Source organism: Oryctolagus cuniculus, chromosome 1 (genome assembly GCF_964237555.1).
Source record: "Oryctolagus cuniculus chromosome 1, mOryCun1.1, whole genome shotgun sequence".
Lineage (NCBI taxonomy): Eukaryota > Metazoa > Chordata > Mammalia > Lagomorpha > Leporidae > Oryctolagus > Oryctolagus cuniculus.
The window spans coordinates 145919698-145941621 of NC_091432.1; the positions used below are offsets into that span (position 1 = coordinate 145919698).

A 21924-nucleotide genomic window follows, 5' to 3' on the forward strand; every position below is an offset into this window, starting at 1 on the left:
GTCAGACGATGCAGCGCCGCCTCAGCCTGGTTGACAAATGTTCCCCCCAGATCTGGGATCTGGGCCATCTATCCTGACCTCTGCTGGGTAGAGGGTTGGCGGAGTTTGTCGTATTTCTGCTCTCAGAGTCTCCTTGCTGACTTGTTCATTGCGCCCGTCTGCAATTCACCAATATGTTCGATTGCTTCTCTTTGTTCTTTTTCTCCTTTGAACAAAGCCCAAGAGAGGCCCATATGTGTGCCGGCCTTGGGGCTGAGCTGCTCCAGGCTTCTTTGTTTGAGGCAGGAGTGAGGGTGGGTGTCTGGGGGCCATGCTTAGGGAAAGTGCCAGAACAAGGACCGGGCAGGAAGAAGCTCCGACAGCTCGGGGTCTGGCTTCTTTCATTCAGCTTGATGGTTCTGGAATTCTCCCAGGGTGTTGTGAGAATCAGGATTTTGTTTCTTTTTATTTTATTACTCATTTTTTAAAACAATTTTTATTGGGGCCAGCACTGTGGCGTAGCGGGTGAAGCCGCCACCTGCAGTGCTGGCAGTTCGGGTCCCGGCTGCTCTACTTCTGATCCAGCTCTCTGCTATGGCCTGGGAAAGCAATAGAAGATGGCCTAAGTCCTTGGTCCCCTGCACCCATGTGGGAGACCTGGAAGAGGCTCCTGGCTCCTGGCTCCTGGCTCTGGATTGGTGCAGCTCTGGTCGTCGTGGCCATCTGGGGAGTGAACCAGCAGATGGAAGACTCTGACTCACTCTCTCTCTCTCTCTCTCTCTCTCTCTCTCTCTGCCTTTCCTCTCTCTGTGTAACTCTGACTTTCAAATAAATAAATTTTTTAAAGAAAAAAATTTTTATTTATCTATTTGAGAGACAGCATTCTCATTTTGCTGGTTCACTGACCAGATACTTGTAACAGCTGGGACTGCGCCAGGATCTCAATCCAGGTCCCTCACGTGGGTGGCAGGGACCCAGGGGCTTGAGGTGACATCAGCTGTCTCTCCAGGTCTGCTGTAGGAAGAAGCTGGCATCGGGCTCCAGGACTCCAACCCAGGCACTCCGAGGTGGGACACGGGGACCTTAGCTGGTGTCCTGTCAGGCTGGATGCCTGCCCCAGGTGTTTGTTCCCTTTTATTTCTCAGTCACGGTCCATTTGGGTGGATGTGGCCATGGGTGTTTCTGTGATGGGGGGCTGCTAGAACTCCCATGTGCCTGTCATTTGTGGATCTCCAGGAGGGGAGTGATGGGCCATAGAGCAGGTGCAGACCTGCCCGGGGCTTAGGAGGGAATGGTGGGCCATAGAGCAGGTGCGGACCTGCCCGGGGCTAGGAGGGAATGGTGGGACATAGAGCAGGTGCGGACCTGCCCGGGGCTAGGAGGGAATGGTGGGACATAGAGCAGGTGCGGACCTGTCCGGGGCTAGGAGGGAATGGTGGGCCATAGAGCAGGTGCGGACCTGCCCGGGGCTAGGAGGGAATGGTGGGACATAGAGCAGGTGCGGACCTGCCCGGTTCTAGGAGGGAATGGTGGGCCATAGAGCAGGTGCAGACCTGCCCGGGGCTAGGAGGGAATGGTGGGACATAGAACAGGTGCGGACCTGCCCAGGACTTCGAGGGCTGTCTCACCTCACACTCAGTGACTGGGGGGAGGGGCATGAGGGACGGGGTGGGGGCATTGTGGGCAGGTGCTTCCGGCTCCCAGCGGTTGGAACTGTCAGTCTCTTCAGTGTAGCTTGTCTGGACAGTGGGCAGTGGTGTCTTGATGTGGTGTTAAGTGGCATTTTCCTGATGACTGACGTTCTGAGCATCTTTTCATGTGCTGCTGGGCTGTTGCTGTCATCTTCGGTGCACGGTCTGTTTGTTTCTCTGCGTTACAGAAGTTCTTCATATGCTCTGGGTCTGAGTCCTTTGTCAGACTCACATACTAAGATGAGTTTCTCTCACTTGGCTCAACTTTCATTTTCTTCAATAAATAGGCAGTTTTGAAGAGTTTCTGTCCTGGTGCAGTGGGTGAAGCTGCTGCCCATGATGCCAGCATCCCATATCAGAGCACTGGTTTGGTTCCCGACTGCTCCACTTCTGATCCAGCTCCCTGCTAACGAGCCTAGGAAAGCAACAGAGGATGGCCCAAGTCCTTGGGCCCCTGTCACCCAGATGGAGTTCTGGGCTCTTGGGTTCCACCTGGCCAAGACCTGGCTGTTGCCACCATTTGGGAAGTGAACCAGCAGATGGAAGCTCGCTCTCTGTCAGTCGGTCTATCTCCTCTGCTGTCTCTCCTCCTGACTTTCAAATAAATAAATAGGTCTTTAAAAATAACTGGTTTTGACGAGCAGAACATGTTCCCATTTTACTAACTTTTTGTACTTAATGTGTTATTAGGTTATAGACCATCTCCCTTTAAAACATCTATGCTAGGAAGGCGACTTCAGCCATTAGCGTGTCAGAGTTCTTTGCTGACTGTTCCTCCTTAATGCTTGCCCTTATTTGTGCTGGGCACTGGGGTCTTCATAGGAGCATTAAATGTTATACATTTTATTTATTTGCATTTTATTGGAGAAGTAGACACAAAGACTGATGGGGTGCGCTCCCCAGGTGCCCACGACAGCCAGGGCTGGGCCAGGAGATAGGAACGCCATCTGATCCGCCCACATCAGTGGCAGGGACCCAGGTGCCTGAGCCGCTTATGATGTGCATTAGCAGGAAGCTGAGTTGGAAGCAGAGCTGGGGCTTGCACCGGGCCCTCTGAAACGGGATGTGGGCATCACGAGCCGAGTCGCCACCACTGCCAACCCCCCACCCCTTTTATGAGAACGTTCAGTGGGTGTTTTTCCTCGTCCCTGGTTTACTGCTTTCCCTGGGTTTGACCGTGCCCATGGCTTCTCTTGGCTCTGTGGGTGATGGTGGCTGTCCTGCCCCACTCAGGAATGGAGGCCTGGGCAGGTCTGGGCTGGGGGGAGGGTCTGGCGGGGGTGCTGGAGGAGGAGCTGTGAGTGCGGCCACCACTGGGGGTCATTCCTTAGCAAGACGACCTTCCTCATGATCCCATGGCCCACACCTCATCTCTAGGTTGGAGTCTGGCTTGCTGTTCTGTGGGGCCTTCCGAAAGGGCCTTGGGGCCTTGGCTTCCATTTCCTGTTCTGTGGGGCCTTCCGAAAGGGCCTTGGGGCCTTGGCTTCCGTTTCCTGTCAGTTCCTGTCTCTCCTGCCATCCGTCTGGGTGCACCTGTTTTCTGTCTCCTGGACTTCTTGAGCATTTCACCCTTCCGTCTTCAGTGGTGTTTATAGTTCTCTTCTGGAAACACACACATCTTGTTTCTGACATTCCCATGACTGCTGGGGGGGGAGAGGCAGACTTTGCCCTGTGAGCTATAGACCCGGGCCTCAGAAGTGACCCTGGGCTCTGCTCAGGGGGGAGGTGTGTGTCAGCGAGGGGCGGGGGCACACGGGGCCACAGCCCTCGCTTCATCTGGGAAGCTGGGAAGTCACAGAGCGTTGGGCCATGCTGGCTCTTTGGGGAGGGTCCACTGGAGGATTTGGGAAGGGCAGGGCCAAGGTCTGGGTGGGCTGCAGGGAGAACGAGTCGGGGGTGGTGTAATGCCGGCTGTGTGAGCTTGGGTGGACGTGGTACCCGCCGGCAGTGGTGTCCTGGGCGAAGCAGGTGGATGGGGCATGTCCGACCTCATGGACCACATGAGGTCTCCAGGGTGGTGATGGTGGTGCTTGTGTATTGTGCCTTGTTTTAAATTCAAGGCCAGTGGTTCAGTTCTGCTGGCGTGGCCACGCATACTGACCCCACGGCTGTGTCCTCCTGCACCGGACACGGCCACAGCTGCTGGCCCTGCAGGGTGGGCTCTGTCAGGGTTCTTAATTTTCTGCTCTCAGGTCTGGCCTCTGGTGCTTGTCAGGGTCCGACTGACCTGATCTGTTGTGTTCTGAGCGCTTCCCCTGAGTCGTGCGTGCATTGGAACAAATGCGTTCCTCATTTTCCCCACCGCGGTTTAGCACGATTTATTTCGAGAAAGAAAGGTCTCCGCATCAGGCTGTTCACAAAAATCACTTTAGGAAACAAATATTAAGACTGCTGCGCTCGTTATCTTAGAGGGTGCGTGTGACGTGCCACGGTTGTGTTTGTGCTGAGCCCAGCTCCCCGTCACACTGTTCGTGGGGTGCCCCCCACCTCCAACTCCCAGCCCCTCCTCAGCCAAGCACGCGCGCCTCTGTGGCATGGGAGCCACGTGCAGCCCTGCTGCAGATGTTCAGAGCGCTCGCCTGCTGGGGGCGCCAGGCCTCCGGCTGCCTAGAACTTGGGTTCCCGAGGCCCCCACACAGGGGCTGCATCCGGGGTTGCGGGGTCCGATGTGGTGTTGCCGGGGGCTGAGTGTCCCTGTGGGGGCCTGTGAGCGCTCCTGCGCTGGAAGGGGGTTTGGGGACCTCTGTGTCCCTGCCTTTGGTTGGTGCCTGTGTGCAGAGAGGGAGGGCTGGTGCCGCTGCCTCTGCGGCCTGGGGTGAACCGTCCCCGTTCCCTGCTGTGCCCCAGTTCTCTGCCTCTGTTGGGCAGGAGAGCGGCCGGCGGGCCTGGTCCTGTGAGCGCCGCCCACTCAGTGCGTGTCCCCCACTGCAGGACCGGAAGCTCACCAAGCTGGAGCGGCAGCGCTTCAAGGAGGAGGCAGAGATGCTGAAAGGCCTGCAGCACCCCAACATCGTGCGCTTCTACGACTTCTGGGAGTCCAGTGCCAAGGGCAAGCGGTGCATCGTGCTGGTGACCGAGCTGATGACCTCGGGAACGCTGAAGACGTAAGTGCCGCTGCCCGCCAGCCGGGGTGGTGGTGGCCGGGGGGATGCCACGGCTGGGGCTGCCCAAGGTCCTGGGCCATCGCCTCGTGGAAGTGTACCTTTTGGGTGATGCATCTACATACCCCCGGGAATAGGAAGCCAAGTCAAAGGATCCACAGCAAAGCGACTGGCTGCTCTGCCAGCATCTGGCACTCTTGCGTGTCGGATGGTGGATGTGCCCATCTCTCAGACGTGGTCAGGAGGCCGTCCCTTCCCTTGTGGGGCATCAGGAGGTGGTTTCTCTCCCAGGGACACAGTTCGTGGGTGTGCAGGGTCTGGAGCAGGCTGGTCAGGTTGAGTTGAGCACAGCGGAGGAGAACAGGGGGCCATGGTGTGCCCTTGGGCAGTCGACATGGTCTGCCCCACTGGGTGGCTGTAACCCAGGTCCCCCTGCATCGTTCAGACCCTGTAGCCTCGGGCAGGGCTTCAATGTCCGCCTGCTACTGGGCAGTTTTACTCCTAAGTGGCCGCACAGCATGGGGAGAGCCCCATTCCCAGCCTCACCTGCTGCCTGTCTCTGGGGACAGCTCAGAGCAGGTCACACAGGTGAGCAGTGTTCGGGAGGGCCTGGCCTTCCTGACCTCTGACCCCGGTTGTCCCATTGGCCACGAGCTTCCCGCCCCTCCCCTCTCCCCTGAGGCATTCCTGGGTGGGATTCTGCCCTGCTGCCGTGGCTCCTGGCTGTTTGGAGACAGGTTTGGGGTCTGGGTCGGCCTGAGCTTTAGTAACGAGGTCCCTGAGATTTAGTAGCAAGGTCCCTGGTATTGCAGGAGCAACAGGTGGGCCGGCCACCCAACCTGGTCACCTGCTTGTGGGCCTGGCCTCCGCTGTGTGACCCCCAGCCAAGGCAGGCCTGCCCAGCTCTCCTGGTCACCTTCCCTATCATGGATGTTTCAAGCAGGCCCTGGGCATGCATGGGCGGAGTCTTTCCAGGGAGCTGCTCCTCGAGCCGTGCCCCCCCCTCCCCCCCGAGCAGGTACCTGAAGCGGTTCAAGGTGATGAAGCCCAAGGTGCTGCGCAGCTGGTGCCGGCAGATCCTGAAGGGCCTGCTGTTCCTGCACACGCGGACGCCGCCCATCATCCACCGGGACCTGAAGTGCGACAACATCTTCATCACCGGGCCCACCGGCTCTGTGAAGATCGGCGACTTGGGCCTGGCCACCCTCAAGAGAGCGTCGTTCGCCAAAAGCGTCATAGGTGGGCCTGCTTCTCCTGCCTGGGCCACGAGGCTCCTGGGGGCGCTGAGCTGAATCTGGGGGCCGGGCAAATCTGGGGCAGGAGGCCTAGTGGGCAGAGTGCCTGGGGCCAGGGGCTCGGGCCGGGCGTATGAGCCACTCTTCTAGCCGCTGGTGGCTCGGCCAAGGGAGGTGCCACAGCGGGGAAGGCAGGGAAGGAGGCCCTGGCCACAGAGGAATTGGGGAACTTTGAGGCAAGTGATATGGCAGCTGGTCTAAGTGGGCAGCGAGGGTTCCAGGCTGTGGGGCCCAAGAAGTGACCACTTGGAGTACCTGGGGGAGGGCACATGGGTGTTCTGTGAGGGGCAGGGAGTGGTGCAGAGGGATTTAGTTGTTTTTTTTTTTTGTTTTGTTTTTGACAGAGTGGACAGTGAGAGAGAGAGACAGAGAGAAAGGTCTTCCTTTGCCGTTGGTTCACCCTCCAATGGCCGCCGCGGCCAGCACGCTGCGGCCGGTGCACCGCGCTGATCCCATGGCAGGAGCCAGGAGCCAGGTGCTTTTCCTGGTCTCCCATGGGGTGCAGGGCCCAAGCACTTGGGCCATCCTCCACTGCACTCCCGGGCCACAGCAGAGAGCTGGCCTGGAAGAGGGGCAACCGGGACAGAATCCGGCGCCCCAACCGGGACTAGAACCCGGTGTGCCAGCGCTGCAAGGCGGAGGATTAGCCTAGTGAGCCGCAGTGCCAGCCGAAGGGATTTAGTTTGTTAGAGATGTTGTTGACCTCTCTTTCTCATCCTCAATCCTCAGCCTTTCGAGAGGAGACACCTTGGGCCTTGGGGGGACAGCTGGCCCAAGGCTGCTGTGAGGGGCCGGGGGTGGGGCTGCATCTTGCTGTGCACCTGCCCCAGGGTGGTCCTGGTGTGTGGGGTGCTCACTGTCCCCCAGACCCCAAGGGGGGGTCCTCACGAACTGTGAAGAAGAGAGAGTTTGGGGGGCTTACGGAGCAGCTGCTTGTTGGGGTTGAGATGCCTGGATGGTGCCTGCAGGTGCAGGGCCAGGGGCCCAGTGTAGCTGGGGAGGCCCAGGTGGGATCTAGTGGGACCTGGAGACTGAAGCCCCACATGCCCCCGTGATGAGGGTGGCTCCCCAGAGGCAGGAGTGGGGGCAGTTGGTCCTGGGGCTTGGGGTTTGCATGGTTTTGCCGTGTGTTTGGAGGAAGTGAAGGCCTGAGAAGTGCTTTGCTAGCAGTGGTGGGTTTGGAATGTGACATCTGAGGCAGGGTGGCTGCCCCAGAAGGGGTCTGGCAGCCCTGCGGGAAGCCAAGTGGTGGTGCCCAGGGGCTGCCCCAGGCCTCAGTTTTCCTAACAGCGAAATGTGAGGGGCAGGGGAGGGGAAGTGCTCAGTCCTGCAGGGACCAAGAGCAGGGCTCCAGGCTCTGGGCGGTTTTGGGCTCAGTGACGTGGCAGAGAGGGCCGCTCGGGGCCACTTGCCTCAAATGGCAACACTCAGGTCCCTGGACTTCCCGGCCAGAGTTTCACACTGCAGAGGGAGGCTGACATGTGGGGTGGGGAGTAGGTGTTTCCAGCAGGCACAGCAGGGCCCTGCCCCACCATGGGTGCCAGGGCCCAGAAAGTTCCTGTTGGAGAAGCCTGGACCAGGAGCGGCCTTGGCTGCCCCTTCTCAAGGGCAGGGCTTTGTTAGTTCAAGTCTCCTGATGCTGGGCTGCAGTGGGTTGGGGGACACTCTTGTGAGCAGTGTTGGCTCAGGTTACCTGTGGGTGCTTGCCCTAAGTCCTCCTGGGCCCAGGGTTCCATCTGAGACACAGCCTCAGCCCACCAGCCCCCCTGTCCTCCCTGACACAGGTGTCTGGGGGCCCCTGGGGGCAGTTGATGCCAGGGTTCCGTTGCAGGCCTCGGGCTTGCACTTCAGACATGGCCCATATCAGGACAGGGCTTGGTACCGGCCTCCCCCGGCTGCTATGGACCCTCCGGAGGGAGATGATCCCTGTGCTTAGAGCATCAGGCTGTGGCCATTTCCCCTCGGCCTCACCTGATGCCAGGTGTTGGCACAGGTGTGAGCCATATGTTGCCCATGGGGTTTGGTGCCCTGGGTTTCAAACCTTCCTGGGTGTGTGTTGCTGGTTTGTGTGTGCTGGTCTGGGCCTGAGCTGGGCTCTGAGGGAACCAGGTCCTGTCACCAGACTGCTGATGGCTGGGGCAGGCGGCTGTGCAGGAAGCCGGACCCTGTGGGTGTGGAGGTGCCCTACCCACCTAGGAGGGCTTCTGAGAGGCGGCAGTGATGGAGGTGGGCCTGCTGGGGAGAGAGCTGAGAAAGTGGGCCACGGGAACTGAGGGTGTTTCCTCTGGGGAGAGCTGCCGGCTGGCTCTGGGTAGGCTGGGCATTCCGGACGGACGGTGGGAGAGGGGTCGTTGCTGATGAGCACTGAAGGGCTCCAGCCAGTGTGGGGTCCCCAGCAGACGTGGCCCCCTTCCCATCCTCCCGGGAGAAGACCGGGATGTGGGCTCTGCCTGCTGAGGGAGAGGATGGATGAGCCCCCTCTGTTGGTTTCGCTCTAACACAATTCTTGAGCATAGTTATGGCTAGGGTGTCTTTGACTTCCGCAAAGGAAGTTTGTGTTTCATTACAGACCCAGAAACAGACAGGGCCTCTTAGCTGCGAGAGGCTGGGCTGCAGCCACCTTCCTGGCTTAGCAGAAGAGAGGCTGTTCCTGCAGACCTTTGTCTGCCCTTGCAGGGGGGGCTTGTGGAGGGGGTGGCACGAGGCAGGCTCCCAGTGCCGGATGAGTGGGTCTGGGCTGGGGAGGTGTGCAGAGACCTAGGGGGTGCAAGCAGGTGTGTGAGGGACCCTGGGGACCCTTCTGAGTGGCTGTGATGGTTCAGGCCTCTGCAGCGCCGGGGAGCCCCTCAGGGTGGTGTCTGGGGGAACCTGGGGTGACAGAGGGGCAGGGCTGGTGTTCACCTCACCAGCAACCCAGCGGGCTTAGGCTACATGTGGTCTTTCTGCCATTTGCATCCAGCAGGGCCTGGGCAGTGCCTTCCCTATTCTGTGGCAAACTCAGGGCGAGGGGGGGCGAGGTGGGGGAGAGAAACTTGAGAAATTTAAAAGTTACCAGTGCAAAAACTTTCCATGTAATCGTGTTCCTCAAAGGCCTGAAAGGGTAAACATTCCCAGTGCAAGATTCCCCAACTCTGCCCAGTCCCGTTATTTCTGATGGATTCTTCCAGAGTTCTGCAGGCTTGTGCGTGAACCTAAACGCAGTCTGGTTTTCCCCCATTTTTACCCAAAATGTTAACTTTTTTGGTTAAACACACAACTTTTAAATTGAAGCGATGGGTAAATGAAAGCCCAGCATGTGCTTTGTAATCCAGTGATTGCTTTGTGCTATTTTGCATCTGCTGTAAAAAATAAAACATGTTGACAGTCTTCCAGTCAACAAACACACAGATGGTAAAAGCAGCCCCGTTGAAATCGCTGGTCCCTTTTCTCGGTGCTCAGCTCTGCAGACACACAGGACCTTTTTCAATGAAAAGGTCTTTGCAATTACTGTTCAAGCGAAAGCTCACTGTAGAGAAGCTGAAAGCTGCAGACTGACGTAGCTAAAGGAGAACAGCGCAGCCACCTCCCAGACGGCATTGTCTCGGATGCGGTGAGCACCTGCCACCCTGTACTGTGTGGATTGCACCAAGGCCAAGTCCGACTTCATGCAGATGTCAGTTTTCACCCCTTGTGTTTCTAGGATGTGAGCAGTTCCCATCCTATTTATTTATTTATTTATTTATTTATTTTTGACAGGCAGAGTGGACAGTGAGACAGACAGACCGAGAGAACGGTCTTCCTTTGCCGTTGGTTCACCCTCCAATGGCTGCTGCGGCTGGCACGCTGCAGCTGGCGCACTGCGCTGATCCAAAGGCAGGAGCCAGGTGCTTCTCCTGGTCTCCCGTGGGGTGCAGGGCCCAAGCACTTGGGCCATCCTCCACTGCACTCCCGGGCCACAGCAGAGAGCTGGCCTGGAAGAGGGGCAACCGGGACAGAATCCGGCGCCCCGACTGGGACTAGAACCCGGTGTGCTGGCACTGCAGGCGGAAGATTAGCCTATTGAGCCGCAGCGCCGGCCTAGTTCCCATCCTAAACCCTCTATGGGACCTGACACGTGGACGCCCTTTGCCGGCTCCCTGCCTGTCTTTGGTGATGGTGATTGTTCCCCGAGGGGTGTGCCTGGCATGCCTAAGCATCCCCTGTCTGGGGACGGTCAAGGCCTCTGTGGGTGTTTGGAGTTAGAAGCAGCTCTGGCATGGCTGCTGAGTTTTGCCTGCCTCATGGTGACCAAGCGCTGCCTGATGCTGGGTCTGTCCGCCAGGGGTGGGGAACACCCTGCCCACAGGCTGTATAAGGTCCCACGAAATCATTTGCTCTGGCCCTGCCATGGCAACCACAAGCAAGACTCAAATTTCAATAAATCTATAGCAGGCTATATATATATATATATATATATATATATTTTTTTTTTTTTTTTAAAGATTTGGGGCCGGCGCTGTGGCATAGTGGATAGGACTGCTGCCTGCAGTGCCGGCAGACCACATGGGTGTCGTTTCGAGTCCTGGCTGCACCACTTCCAATCCAGCTCTCTGCTGTGGCCTGGGTGGGAAAGCAGCAGAAGATGGCCCAAGAGCTTGGGCCCCTGTACCCACGTGGGAGATCTGGAAGAAGCTCCTGGCTCCTGGCTTCGGTTTGGCCCAGCTCCAGCCGTTGCAGCCATTTGGAGAGTGAATCAGCGGATGGAAGACCTCTTTCTCTATCTCTTTGCCTCTACCTCTGTAACTCTGCCTTTCAAATTTGAAAAGCAGAGTTACAGAGAAAGAGGGAGAGACACAGAGAAGTCTTCCATCTGCTGGTTCACTCCCCAGATGGCCACAACCACTAGGTCTGGGCCAGGCCAAAGCCTGAAACTCCATCTAGGTTTCCCACGCAGGGGTTCAGGATTTGGGCCATCTTCTGCTTTCCCAGGCACATTAGCAGGGAGCAGAGCAGGACGGTCAAGGCCTCTGTGGGTGTTTGGAGTTATAAGCAGCTCTGGGATGGCTACTGAATTGACTTGAATTGGCCCCCACCCATATAGGATGCTCGCGTAGCAGGTGGCAGCTTAACCTGCTGTGTCACAATGCTGGCCCTAAGCAAGCAGATTTTTAAGTTGGTAATTTTGTATGGCCTGCCAATGATGTTGCAAATATACCAACGGCCTTGACAGAAAAAAGGATCCCCAGCCCTGCCTTAGGGCCACGCAGGTCAGGAGTGTGCATCGGATACAGGCAGTATTCCCTGGAAGTCAGGGTCTCCACCTTTGTGGTCAGGGAGTAGTGCTGTGAGCTGCTGGCTAGCCTCAGAATCCTGAGCTTCCAGGAGATTTTTTTTGGAGATTTCAGTCTGGAACATGCTATTTTTGTTTAATAGTCATGATCAACTTCTGTTGATTTTTTTACATAAATAGCTTGTAGAATGCCTTAAACCGTGTTTTCCCAATATGTTTGTGTTACAGCACACATTTCTTTGTGAAAGTGTTCATTAAATCTGCAGAGGGAATGAGGGGAGAAGATGAAGAATAAGGTTTCTGAATGAGTCCTCAGGGACAGGCCCAGTGTTTGCCAATTACTTTTCTGCTGTGAGAAGTTACTGGTCTGGGGGCGGGTGTTGTGGCACAGCAGGTTGAACCTCTGCCTGTGATGCCGGCATCCTTATGAGTGCTGGTTCAAGTCCTGGCTTCTGCACTTCTGATCCAGCTCCCTGCTAATGCACCTGGGAAAGCAGCAGAGGGTAGCCTGAGTGCTTGGGCCCCTGCGATCCACATGGGGGACCTGGATAGAATGCCAGGCTCCTGGCTTTGGCCTGGCCCAGCCCTGGCCATTGTTACCATTTGGGACTTGAAGCAGAAGATGGAAGAGCTCTCTCTCTATACCTGTCTCTTCCTGTTTCTCTCTCTAACTCTGCCTTAAAAAGGAAGGAAGGGGGAGAGGGGGAAGGGACAAAGGGAGGAATTAGGTTTGTAACTTGGATCCTGGATTCTGAGACAGAGGGCGGGGAGCATGGGGCAGGCCTAAGAACTGGGTGTTCTGAGCGTGCACCGTTCTGTCAGGCTCCTGGGTGCTGAGCCCTGTGTCTGCTGCTCCCGGCACAGGTACCCCTGAGTTCATGGCGCCCGAGATGTACGAGGAGCACTACGACGAGTCCGTGGACGTCTACGCCTTCGGGATGTGCATGCTGGAGATGGCCACCTCGGAGTACCCCTACTCAGAGTGCCAGAACGCCGCCCAGATCTACCGAAAGGTCACCTGTGTGAGTTCCCTGGCTCTTGTTAATGAGGGCGCAGCCATGGGCATGGGCCACGTCCTCGTAAAGACCCCACAGTAGCTGTGCAAGGGAAGAGAGTGGCTGTTTTACAGATAGGGAAACTGAGGCTTCGGGGGACGGTTGCTCATGGTTTCCTAGCAATGGGGATGGTGGTTACGGGTTGCTGTGGGTAGGACTTAGCCTTAGGAGTTGTCCCACAGCACTTCGAGTTCCTGGACAGGGGAAACTGAGGCTGAGGGGGCGGGAACTCCAGGGGGCTCTCCTGGAGGAGGTGTGCCCAGCCACCTGTCCCCAGAGCCCTGCTCCGGGCTGCCCCGGGGCCACTGCTTCCCCCATCTGCTTTATTTTGGAACCACTCTTTTTTTCTTTTTTACCAATTTGGCTGAGTGTGTGTCTAGGAGGCTGCTGGCATTGGGCAGCCCGGGAACCTTAATCCCTGTTTTGCTGGCACTGTGAGTTTTTTATTTGATGAGATGACTTCAGCTGTACAAACAGACCTGCCTCACAGGGCGGGGGAGCCAAACAGCGTCCACGGGCAGGGCAGCTGGCTGGGCTTTCCTGTGCCGAGCCCCACGGTCAGGCCGGGACGCCCCCAGGGAGGTCCCTGACCTTGGCCGCAGGCAGCTGTGATCCCAGGAGTCCTCATTGTCCCTGCCCGGTGCATGCCCGGCCTGGGCAGCTGTGCTCTGTGCGATTCCCATCTGCCCTGCTATGCCCCGGCACCCACGGATTTGTGTGTTTGCAGCACCCCTGGTCTGTGCCTCCAGCCTGAGCCCCTCTGGTGGATGACGTGTGTTTCTATCCTTTGGTTTTGAATTCTGGATCATCAGTCGCCTGGTAGCTCCACGCCCCTCCTGGACTGGGGCCTGGGCCTCTGTCAGGGACCCGCACACACAGATGCTGAGTTTCCCAAGAGAGGCAAGGGGGCCTGCAGTGGGAAGTGTGAGGAAGTGAGGGGTTTGGGAGACTTAGGACACCATTTGCCGGGCTTGTAGCTCCAGGGGGAGCTGGGCTCCTGGTTTGCACCATGGGCAATGGACTGGGGTCTTTTCATCTGGGAGCTGGGCTGGGAGTAGTGTCCCAGGCATGCGGCTGGATGTGCTTCTGGGGTTCCTTCCTTGTAGGTCTGCCCTGGTCCAGGGGCACAGCAGCTTGCTCAGTGGTTGCACTTCCATCCCCCTCCCTCCCTCTCTCTTCCTGTTTGGGAAAATTCATGCTTTATGTCTTCCATATTTAAAAAAAAAAGCCAAGGTAAAGCTTTCCAAGGTTGAATCTTATGATGATTGATGCCCTCAGTGTGCTTAGAACTTTTGCAATTAGTTGTGCTGCCCCCTTCCTCCCCCCACCCCCAAACTAAACAAACCCAGCAGACTGCAGAGGTACCTCGCCCACCCCTGCTTCTGAGGGCGGGGTCTAGCTGGGGGGCTGCACTCTGGGGCCCAGGAGTGGCTGCCTTCAGTCTAGCACCTGCCTTGTCCCTTTCCTGCCCTGAAAGCTGCCTGGCCTTAGTCCTGGGCCAGCAGCTGTGACCACAAACAGCACCCTTACTCCCTTAAGGGGTGGGTGTGGGGAGAGAGCCTTCGTGTGGTGAGGAAGGCCCTGTGCTGTGGGAGGTGCGGAACCCACCGTGTAATTACTGGGCTCCGGCTGCAGCCCCAAGGCCATGAGCCTCTGGCACAGAGGTGCCTGCAGTCCCATGAAGGAGGCTTTGCAGCCAAGCTCTGGTCAACACCCTTCTAGAAGCTGACTGCTATATTTGAGGTGTTAACCCCACTGTCGAATTCTGCAGCTCAGGTGACACCACGCTGGTGTTGTTGCCTGGGAGATGGTCGTTATGGAGATGAGGATGGGAGCCTGAGCCTGGGCTGGAGGCCTGGCTGGTGGGTGAGGGAAGGTGTCCACGCTGAGTGGCAGGGAACCGTGCTGCTGGCCTTGGTGGTAGGGAGAGATCGGAGGGGGCCAATGGTCCCTATGGCTTCGGCCTTACTCCCTGTCCACCTGGTGGAGCCTGCGGCTTGAGTGTGCTGCATCTGTGGGCACAGGGCCCAGCCTCCGCCAGTGTTTCTTCAAGTGTCTCTTCCCAGCCCCCTGCCACATTGCTCTGTGTGATATGTGCATGTTTGACTGTTGGTTTATCTCAAGTTCGGAAGCGAGCAGAATAGAACCTCCACAACCATCTTTCTCGCTCTGCTGCGTGTCCCATGGTTGACCCATCTTCTCTGCAGCGTTTCATCCGCCGTTCACATGCTGCAGTGAAACCTCCAGTCCAGAAGCTGTGGTTTCCATCTCTGTTTCCGTGTGGTTCTTTTTTTATATCTGGCATTGCTGTTCCTGTTCATTTTTCTTTAAATACGCATATATAGAGCTACAGTGAGTTTTAACATCCTTGTCTGCAATGTCTCGCTCATTTCTGAGTCTATTTCTGTTGACTGGTTTTTCTGCCAAGTCATGGATCATACGCTCCTGCTTCTTGGCATACAAGGGGGACTTCAAAATGTTCATGGAAAAATGGAGTTAAAAATGAGTTTATTTTGATGCAAAGAGTTTTGAAATCCATGCATCATATTTTCAAAATAACACATTTTCCATGAACTTTACGAGAACCTTCGTGTCTGGTAATTTTTGGTTGGATGCTGTACATTGTGTGTGTCACGTTTTGTAGTGCTCTATGTGAACTCTGGGCCTGGCTCTGCTGTTAGGATGTGACCATGCACACATGATCTGGGGTTTGAGGGAACCTTGTGCAGGTATCTGGGGCTCCTTTTGCTGCTTCCCTCACTCCCTCCCAGAGCTCTGCTTTGTAGCCTTTTCAGTCTCCCTGAACTCTTGAGCTTCACCCTTAATTCATAGACCACAGACTCAGCTGGGTTCCTGTGTCCCAGCCTGGGAACTGTTCCTGGATAGCAAGCTGGGTGGGCCCCATGTGTCTCTGTCCATGTCCTGCACTGCCAACATCCAGGATCACAACGTGACCGTCTGGCGTGTTTGGTCTGGTTTCCTAGTGGTTTGTGCTTGTCCTCTCATCATGGTGGTGGTGGAGGAGGAGGTCCCTGCGCTGTGGTGGGGGTGGTGCCCTGGAGCTGCTGATTGTGTCAGATGACTCTGTCCTCTGCTTCTCAGGGCATCAAGCCAGCCAGCTTTGAGAAAGTGCATGATCCCGAAATCAAGGAGATTATTGGAGAGTGCATCTGCAAAAACAAGGAGGAAAGGTGAGTTCTGTGTGGGGTTGGGCCCTGGATCTTTTTTGTTTTTTAAAAAATATGTCTTCATTTATTTGAAAGGCAGAGTGACGGACAGAGAGGTCTTCCATCCACTGTTTCACTCCCTAAGTGGCTGCAACAGCCGGGACTGGGCCAGGCAGAAGTCAGGAGTCTGGCACTCTGTCTGGGTCTCCCAAGCACTTGGGCCATTTTCTGGCTGCTTTCCCAGGAACTTTAGCAGGGAGCTGGATCAGAAGTGGAGCAGCCAGGACTCCTGTGGGAGTACTGCCCCGTGTCTGTCCTGGCCCTGGGCCTTTTTTTTTTTTTTTTTTTTTTAACAGGCAGAGTTAGTGAGAGAGAGAGACAGAGAGAAAGGTCTTCCTTTTTCCGTTGGTTCACCCCCGAAGTGGCCACTATGGCCGGTGCTGCTGCTGGCACGCTGCGCCGATCCGAAGCCAGGAGCTTCCTACTGGTTTCCCATGCGGGTGCAGGGCCCAAGCACTTGGGCCATCCTCCACTGCCTTCCCGGGCCACAGCAGAGAGCTGGACTGGAAGAGGAGCAACAGGGACAGAACTGGCGCCCCAACCGGGACTAGAACCCAGGGTGCCGGCGCCACAGGTGGAGGATTAGCTTAGTGAGCCACAGCGCCGGCCAGCCCTGGTCTTTCTCCAGCTGGTGTTTGCAGCACGCTCCTGACAAGAGAAAACTCCAGAGCCAGACTGAGTGCTCAGGCCACAGTAACTCCAGGCTGGGAAGCTGGGGTGGGCAGCCTTCTCTGGGGCCTAGGTCTGGCCAGGGGGTTTAAGGGCCTAGGACTCCCTTTCGCCCTTTAATTTTTCTCCAGTTTTCCCAGGAGGTGAGGGTGGGGCTTACCTATTCCTATGGCCTTAGGAAACCTTCCATACAGGGGCTCTTGGATCTGCCTCAGCCCCATCCTCCCTCCTGAGCTCCAGGTTCCGTATTTTGTGCATCTCCAAGCAGCATGGCCTGGGGGTGTAGGGGGGAACAGGCCCCACGGCTAAGCCATCTAGACCCTCAGAGCAGGCACAGAAAACTGTGCTATTTCTCTCTCCCCAAACAGACTGGGGTACATCTACACATCCACACCACACCCTCAGCAGTAAAAGGGGGTGGTTGGCCTATGTCACAGCCACACAGATGACCTGGCAGCCGGGACATGGGAGGAAGCCAGGCCCACAGCAACACTTGCTGCATGACTGCATGCATAAGAGAGGAGGGCTAGGGGTGCACTAGGGTAGCAAAGCCTTGTGGTCCCCAGAGCTAGCATTATCCAGTGCCTGGCCACTGGCTTCCTGTGAGCAGCCTTCCCAGCTGGCTTTGGGCTGGTACCCCCTAGGCTCTGCAGGTCCTTGATCGCCACCCCTGCTTTATAGTATACCTCCTCCCATCTTCTCTGCCTCATCCTGCAGAGACACCCCCCACCCCCCGAAAACTGAGACCCGTGTCCCGGCACCAGGTTGGGGACTCTGGGTTTCCATGTTAGTCCCACCCAGAACCAGGTGTCTCCCTGTGGTGAGAGTTGACAGCTCACTGACACACCGCAGGGCCAAACCTGCACGGTGGGTAGTCTGGTGCTTTTGCATGCATTGTATCCTTCACAAGGAAGAGAAGGAAGTCAAGACAAGGTGCAGTAAGAGCCGATCTCAGGGATGGCGTTCACTGTGCTGGGAGCCGCCCTCAGGGCATAGCCTGCCACTAGGCAGTGGAATCAAACAACCTCGGGAGGGTGCCGTCCGGCTGCCCGCGCCCTGCGGGCATGCCCTGTGCGTGACCGCTCTCCTTGTAGGTATGAGATCAAGGACCTGCTGAGTCACGCTTTCTTTGCGGAGGACACGGGTGTGAGAGTGGAGCTGGCCGAGGAGGACCACGGCCGGAAGTCCACCATCGCGCTGCGGCTGTGGGTGGAAGACCCCAAGAAGCTGAAGGGCAAGCCCAAGGACAATGGCGCCATAGAGTTCACCTTCGACCTGGAGAAGGAGACCCCCGACGAGGTGGCCCAGGAAATGGTAACCCGCGCGGCTCATGCTGCCACCCGCACCTTGCGTGGGCAGGTCTGGGGGCAGCTCAGAAATTGGTCAGGGAGGAACCCAATGAGAGTAAAGCGCTGCTTGGCTTGACCTGGTTCTTTGTTGATGGTGCTGTGGTCCGGGGCTGGGTTTGGGGCCTCCGGGGCTCCTTTAGCTTGGGGGGCATGGTTGTGCTTGTTTGAATTTCTAGGAAGGAGCATGCATTTCTCTCTTGTTCTTCTCCTTGCTCTTCCCCTTCATGTGTGGCTCTAAGGGTGAGGAGCAGCTTGGGGCACCTGCAGCAGGAGAGACCCCTTTCTGCCTGGGTTATTGGCGGGGCCTTACGCTGGCTGCGTGGGAGGGCAGGAGGTGGAGCCAGTGGTCGCTGGCAGGGAACAGTAGCTCAGGTGAAAGAAGAGAGGCCGCACCGTCTCCAGAGCATTTCAGATCTCAGATTTTCCATTTAGGGACACTCCCCCGGTAAAGTCAGTGCCAGTGTGAAAAACCCTGACCTCTGCAATACTTCCGGTCCCCAGCATTTCAGATCAGGGCTCTTCCACCTGTAATGAGGAAATGATACTTGTGTGGCGCCTGTGGTGTGGGAAGTGGGGGGATGGATACCGAGAGCCCTGAGTGCCTGGCACAGTTACTGTGGCTCTGTTCCCTAGGCTTCCACTCCCAAGTGGGACCCCACGGCCCACGTGTGGCTACTAAGGATTAAGTTACTGAACCTTTAAAACTCAGTTTCTTGGTTTCACTGGCCACATGTCAAGGGCTCGATACCGCTGAGGCCATGGCGCTTGTGATGGGCATGTGGAAGGATCTCTGTAGCCTGCGTGTTCTGCTGGGTAGGGCTGCCATTTAGAAGGTAGCTAAATGGGCATGCAGTGGGGGCTTGTTTGCTGGACCGGGGACACCTGACCCAGAGAGGCAGTGGCTGGCGTGTAGTTGGAAAGAGGCCATTCTGGCAACCTGGCTATGGTGTAAGACAGACTCGGGTGTCCACATTGTTAATGATCAGAGATGGGCAAACTTAGTAAGTCAGCCTGTTGGATGAGAACCAGCGAGACCTGCAGTGGGCTGGACAAAGCCAGGGAAAAAGAACCACAAGGCTGGGCGTCCGGAGAGGCCTTCGCTGTCGCGGGTGGGGAAGTGTACATTCGAGATGACTGGGTGATGGGCCACTGATTTTTAGGGAGCCTAGTAGCAGCAGCAGCCCGTGGCTTGCTGCAGGAGACCCGCCAGCCTCGCCAGCGCTGACCACCAAGGTGCACCCTTTGCTCTTCGGTAAAACAAGCTTGTTACTGAGTGTGGCCACACCTGCTGAAGGTGTCACCTGCAGATGTCCCAGGACTGGGAGCCGTTTCCAGTGAGAAGTGGAGCCAGGCCTTGGATGGGGGCAGGGAGCAGGGGCGGGGAGGCCGCTCTGCGCAGGCTCTGTTCCGGTGGGGAGACTGAAGCCTGGGGATGCTGGGAAGGTGTGTGTGTGCCCACCCTGAGGACTCTGCTGCTCCTGGCCCCTCCTGGCCTTCTCAGGGACGTGGATCTGAGGGCGGAGCTAGAGCCCCTGGGTCTGGAGGGGAGGAGTTGTGTCCCGGCTGTGATGGCACATTGTGGATAGGGGTGGGCGCCGTGTCTCACTGTCAGGCTGGCGGCTTCTCCATGGGGCTCCTACTGCCAGCTGGCTGCACCATCACCCCCAGGCCAGCCGGTCCCTGCCCGGCTTGCTGTTGGTCTTGTCCCTGACCTAGTCAAGCCTCTGCAGTGAACAGCGGGCCTCTGGGATTCTCAGGAATCCTTGGGCTACATAGGAGGAGGTTTTCAGACACAGCTGCCCTGATGGCTTAAGGACTGCATCCCAGGAGTCACCAGCCCAGCCCTCCCGTGCCTTCACCAGTTGAAGTCACCATTGCCCTCCAGTTTGTTGCAAGTAGTCACTGTCACGTGGGTGGCGTGCAGCCATGGGCAGGGAGGGTGCTGCCGTTTGATGGTAGCTGTATGCTGAGAGCATCCTCCTGGGGGGACCATGCTGGCCACTGGTGCTGGACTATGGGGAGGCATGGCTCATGGGGTCTCAGGCCCATGAGAGGTTGCGGCAATACCAGGCCACATTGGCTTTTGCCTTGCAGGAAGTGTGGGCAAGGTGATTGAATGTCCTAGATTGGATGTGACAGAATGGCCTCTGGAGAGGCAGGTAGGGTGAGGCGCTCTCCTTCCTCCCTGGAATGTGGTCGCACCTGCTAGGTGCTGGGCTGGGCCTGACACCAGCAAGCAGAGCCTGGAAGGCAGGTGCCGCACAGTGGCTGAACCATGGTAGGGGATGTGAGGGCTTAGTACGAAGGATTCTGCTGCTGACAGCACATCCCAGGAGCTGTCCAAGGATCCCAGACAAGTGGGATCTGGATAGCGCCTCCTACGGGATAAAGCCTTCACCATAACCTGTCCCTGGCACTTGCTGTACACCTGGGCCAGGTCCCGGTGTCAGCTCACACGTGTGACGTAACAGCCGAGTACCAGGGCATCCATGCAGAAGCAACGTGGCTCATGTCCAGTTAAGGAACAACCATGAAGCAGAACAAATCCCCAACCTGCTGAGGAAACAGGCCCAGCCGGGGGCCGCCTGTGGTGAGCTGAAGGCTGTGCGTTCCCAGGGGGGCTGTGTTCCCTGTGACAGAACCCGTCATCAGCCACCTCTGCTCCCTCTCCGCCTCTCACTGGCCTCGGGTTGATGCTGAGCCTCTTTGAAGGGATCCCGGGGGCCTCTCCAGGTTCTGCCCTCACAGCAAGGTGCCTGGGCTGGCAGGGCCTTGCTGCCTGCCACCCCTCTGCCCCCTAGTCTATGGAGACTGGAGCTCGGTCTGAGGCCACTCTTGCTCTTAAAAACCACATGAGGCCGGCGCCGCGGCTCACTAGGCTAATCTTCCGCCTTGCGGCGCCAGCACACTGGGTGCTAGTCCCGGTCGGGGAGCCGGATTCTGTCCCGGTTGCCCCTCTTCCAGGCCAGCTCTCTGCTGTGGCCCGGGAGTGCAGTGGAGGATGGCCCAGGTACTTGGGCCCTGCACCCCATGGGAGACCAGGATAAGTACCTGGCTCCTTCCATCAGATCAGCGTGGTGCGCCGGCTGCAGCGTGCCAGCCGCGGCGGCCATTGGAGGGTGAACCAACGGCAAAGGAAGGCCTTTCTCTCTCTCTCTCTCTCACTGTCCACTCTGCCTATCAAAACAAAACAAAACAAACAAACAAACAAAAAAACACATGAGCTCTGTGCTTCCCTGTTTGGGAGAAATAGAAGAAATGCCTTGGAGGGAGGGCCGGGGGCTGTGCAGAGGGACATGGGAGGGAAGTGGACCTGGCCTGTGGGCATCGTGGAGAGTGACATGGTGGGGGAGGGCTGTTTGCTTTGGCAGCCTCTAGTCTCAGGTGGGCTGTGCCTGGGCAGAGACAGGCAGAGGGGCGCTGTGGCCTCAGTGTGACCCGGGTCACCTGGCGCCTGGGGGACAGTCTCGGCTGATGCCCACTCCCTGCACACACCTGTCCCCAGGTATCATAACGGGGTGTTGCCCACTGAGGGGACTGCCTGCTGCAGCCCACGTCAGGCCTGGTGGGGGGGGCCTCTCCTGTCCGTTCCCCATCTCCCCACCAGGCGCCCTGTGGTTGGGGTGTGGTCTTCAGGGTCCCTAGGAAGCGCTTTCCCAACACTGGGGGCCAGCACAGCCCCTCCTCCAGGAGCCCGAGTCTCACTCTGGTGCGGAGCCGGCGGGAGCCCAGGGCGGAAGCCTGCGCTGACTGGCCGGTGTCCGCCCCCAGCCACCCTCCGCTGACCGCTTGTGTGGGCCGCGCCCCCAGCCTGCTCCCGCCCCTGGTGCTCAGGGAGACCTCAGCCTGGGCCGTTTCCGTGAGGAAACTTCATTCCGCCAAAGGCAATTGTCTTGTGATGGAAATTGTTTTTGAAATAGTCACAAACTTGCTGAGAAACGATGGAGAAGCTGCTTCTGGGAACCGCTCGGGAATGAGTTGCTGACCTGGTCCCCGCGCGCCGAGTATTTCCGTGTGTGTTTCCCACACACCGGGACAGCTCCCTGCACAGCTGCACCCGGGGTCAGCCATGAATGTGCCACCCCTGTGTCTCCACCCGCCTGTCTCAGGTGACTCAGATCCCCCGCGACACCATCACAGCGAGGGCACAGGACAGGGTCGTGTGTCCCCTCAGGAGGCTCAGGCATCCTTCTTTGGTTTGGTTTGCGTATTTGGTTTTTGTTTTATTAGAAAGACAGAGGTTTCCAGCCTCCGGTTCAGCCTCTGGTTCAGTCCCCAGATGTCCACAATAGCCAAGGCTGGGTCAGGCT

At 57.5% G+C, this 21924-nt stretch overlaps 1 protein-coding gene across 21 annotated transcripts in view; it reads left to right on the forward strand.

Moving 5' to 3' along the window:
- Positions 1-21924, forward strand: part of WNK2 (WNK lysine deficient protein kinase 2) — a 128468-nt gene that overhangs the window by 34946 nt on the left and 71598 nt on the right. For all 21 annotated transcript variants that reach the window (XR_011379309.1, XR_011379310.1, XR_011379311.1 and 18 more), the window contains 5 exons: positions 4602-4774; positions 5790-6010; positions 12179-12336; positions 15472-15560; positions 17360-17579. Coding sequence is in view for 18 of the 21 variants with exons in the window: in XM_051859063.2 (XP_051715023.1) it covers positions 4602-4774; positions 5790-6010; positions 12179-12336; positions 15472-15560; positions 17360-17579 (861 nt within the window). In the remaining 3 variants the exon portion in view is untranslated. The remainder of the gene's footprint in view (positions 1-4601; positions 4775-5789; positions 6011-12178; positions 12337-15471; positions 15561-17359; positions 17580-21924) is intronic.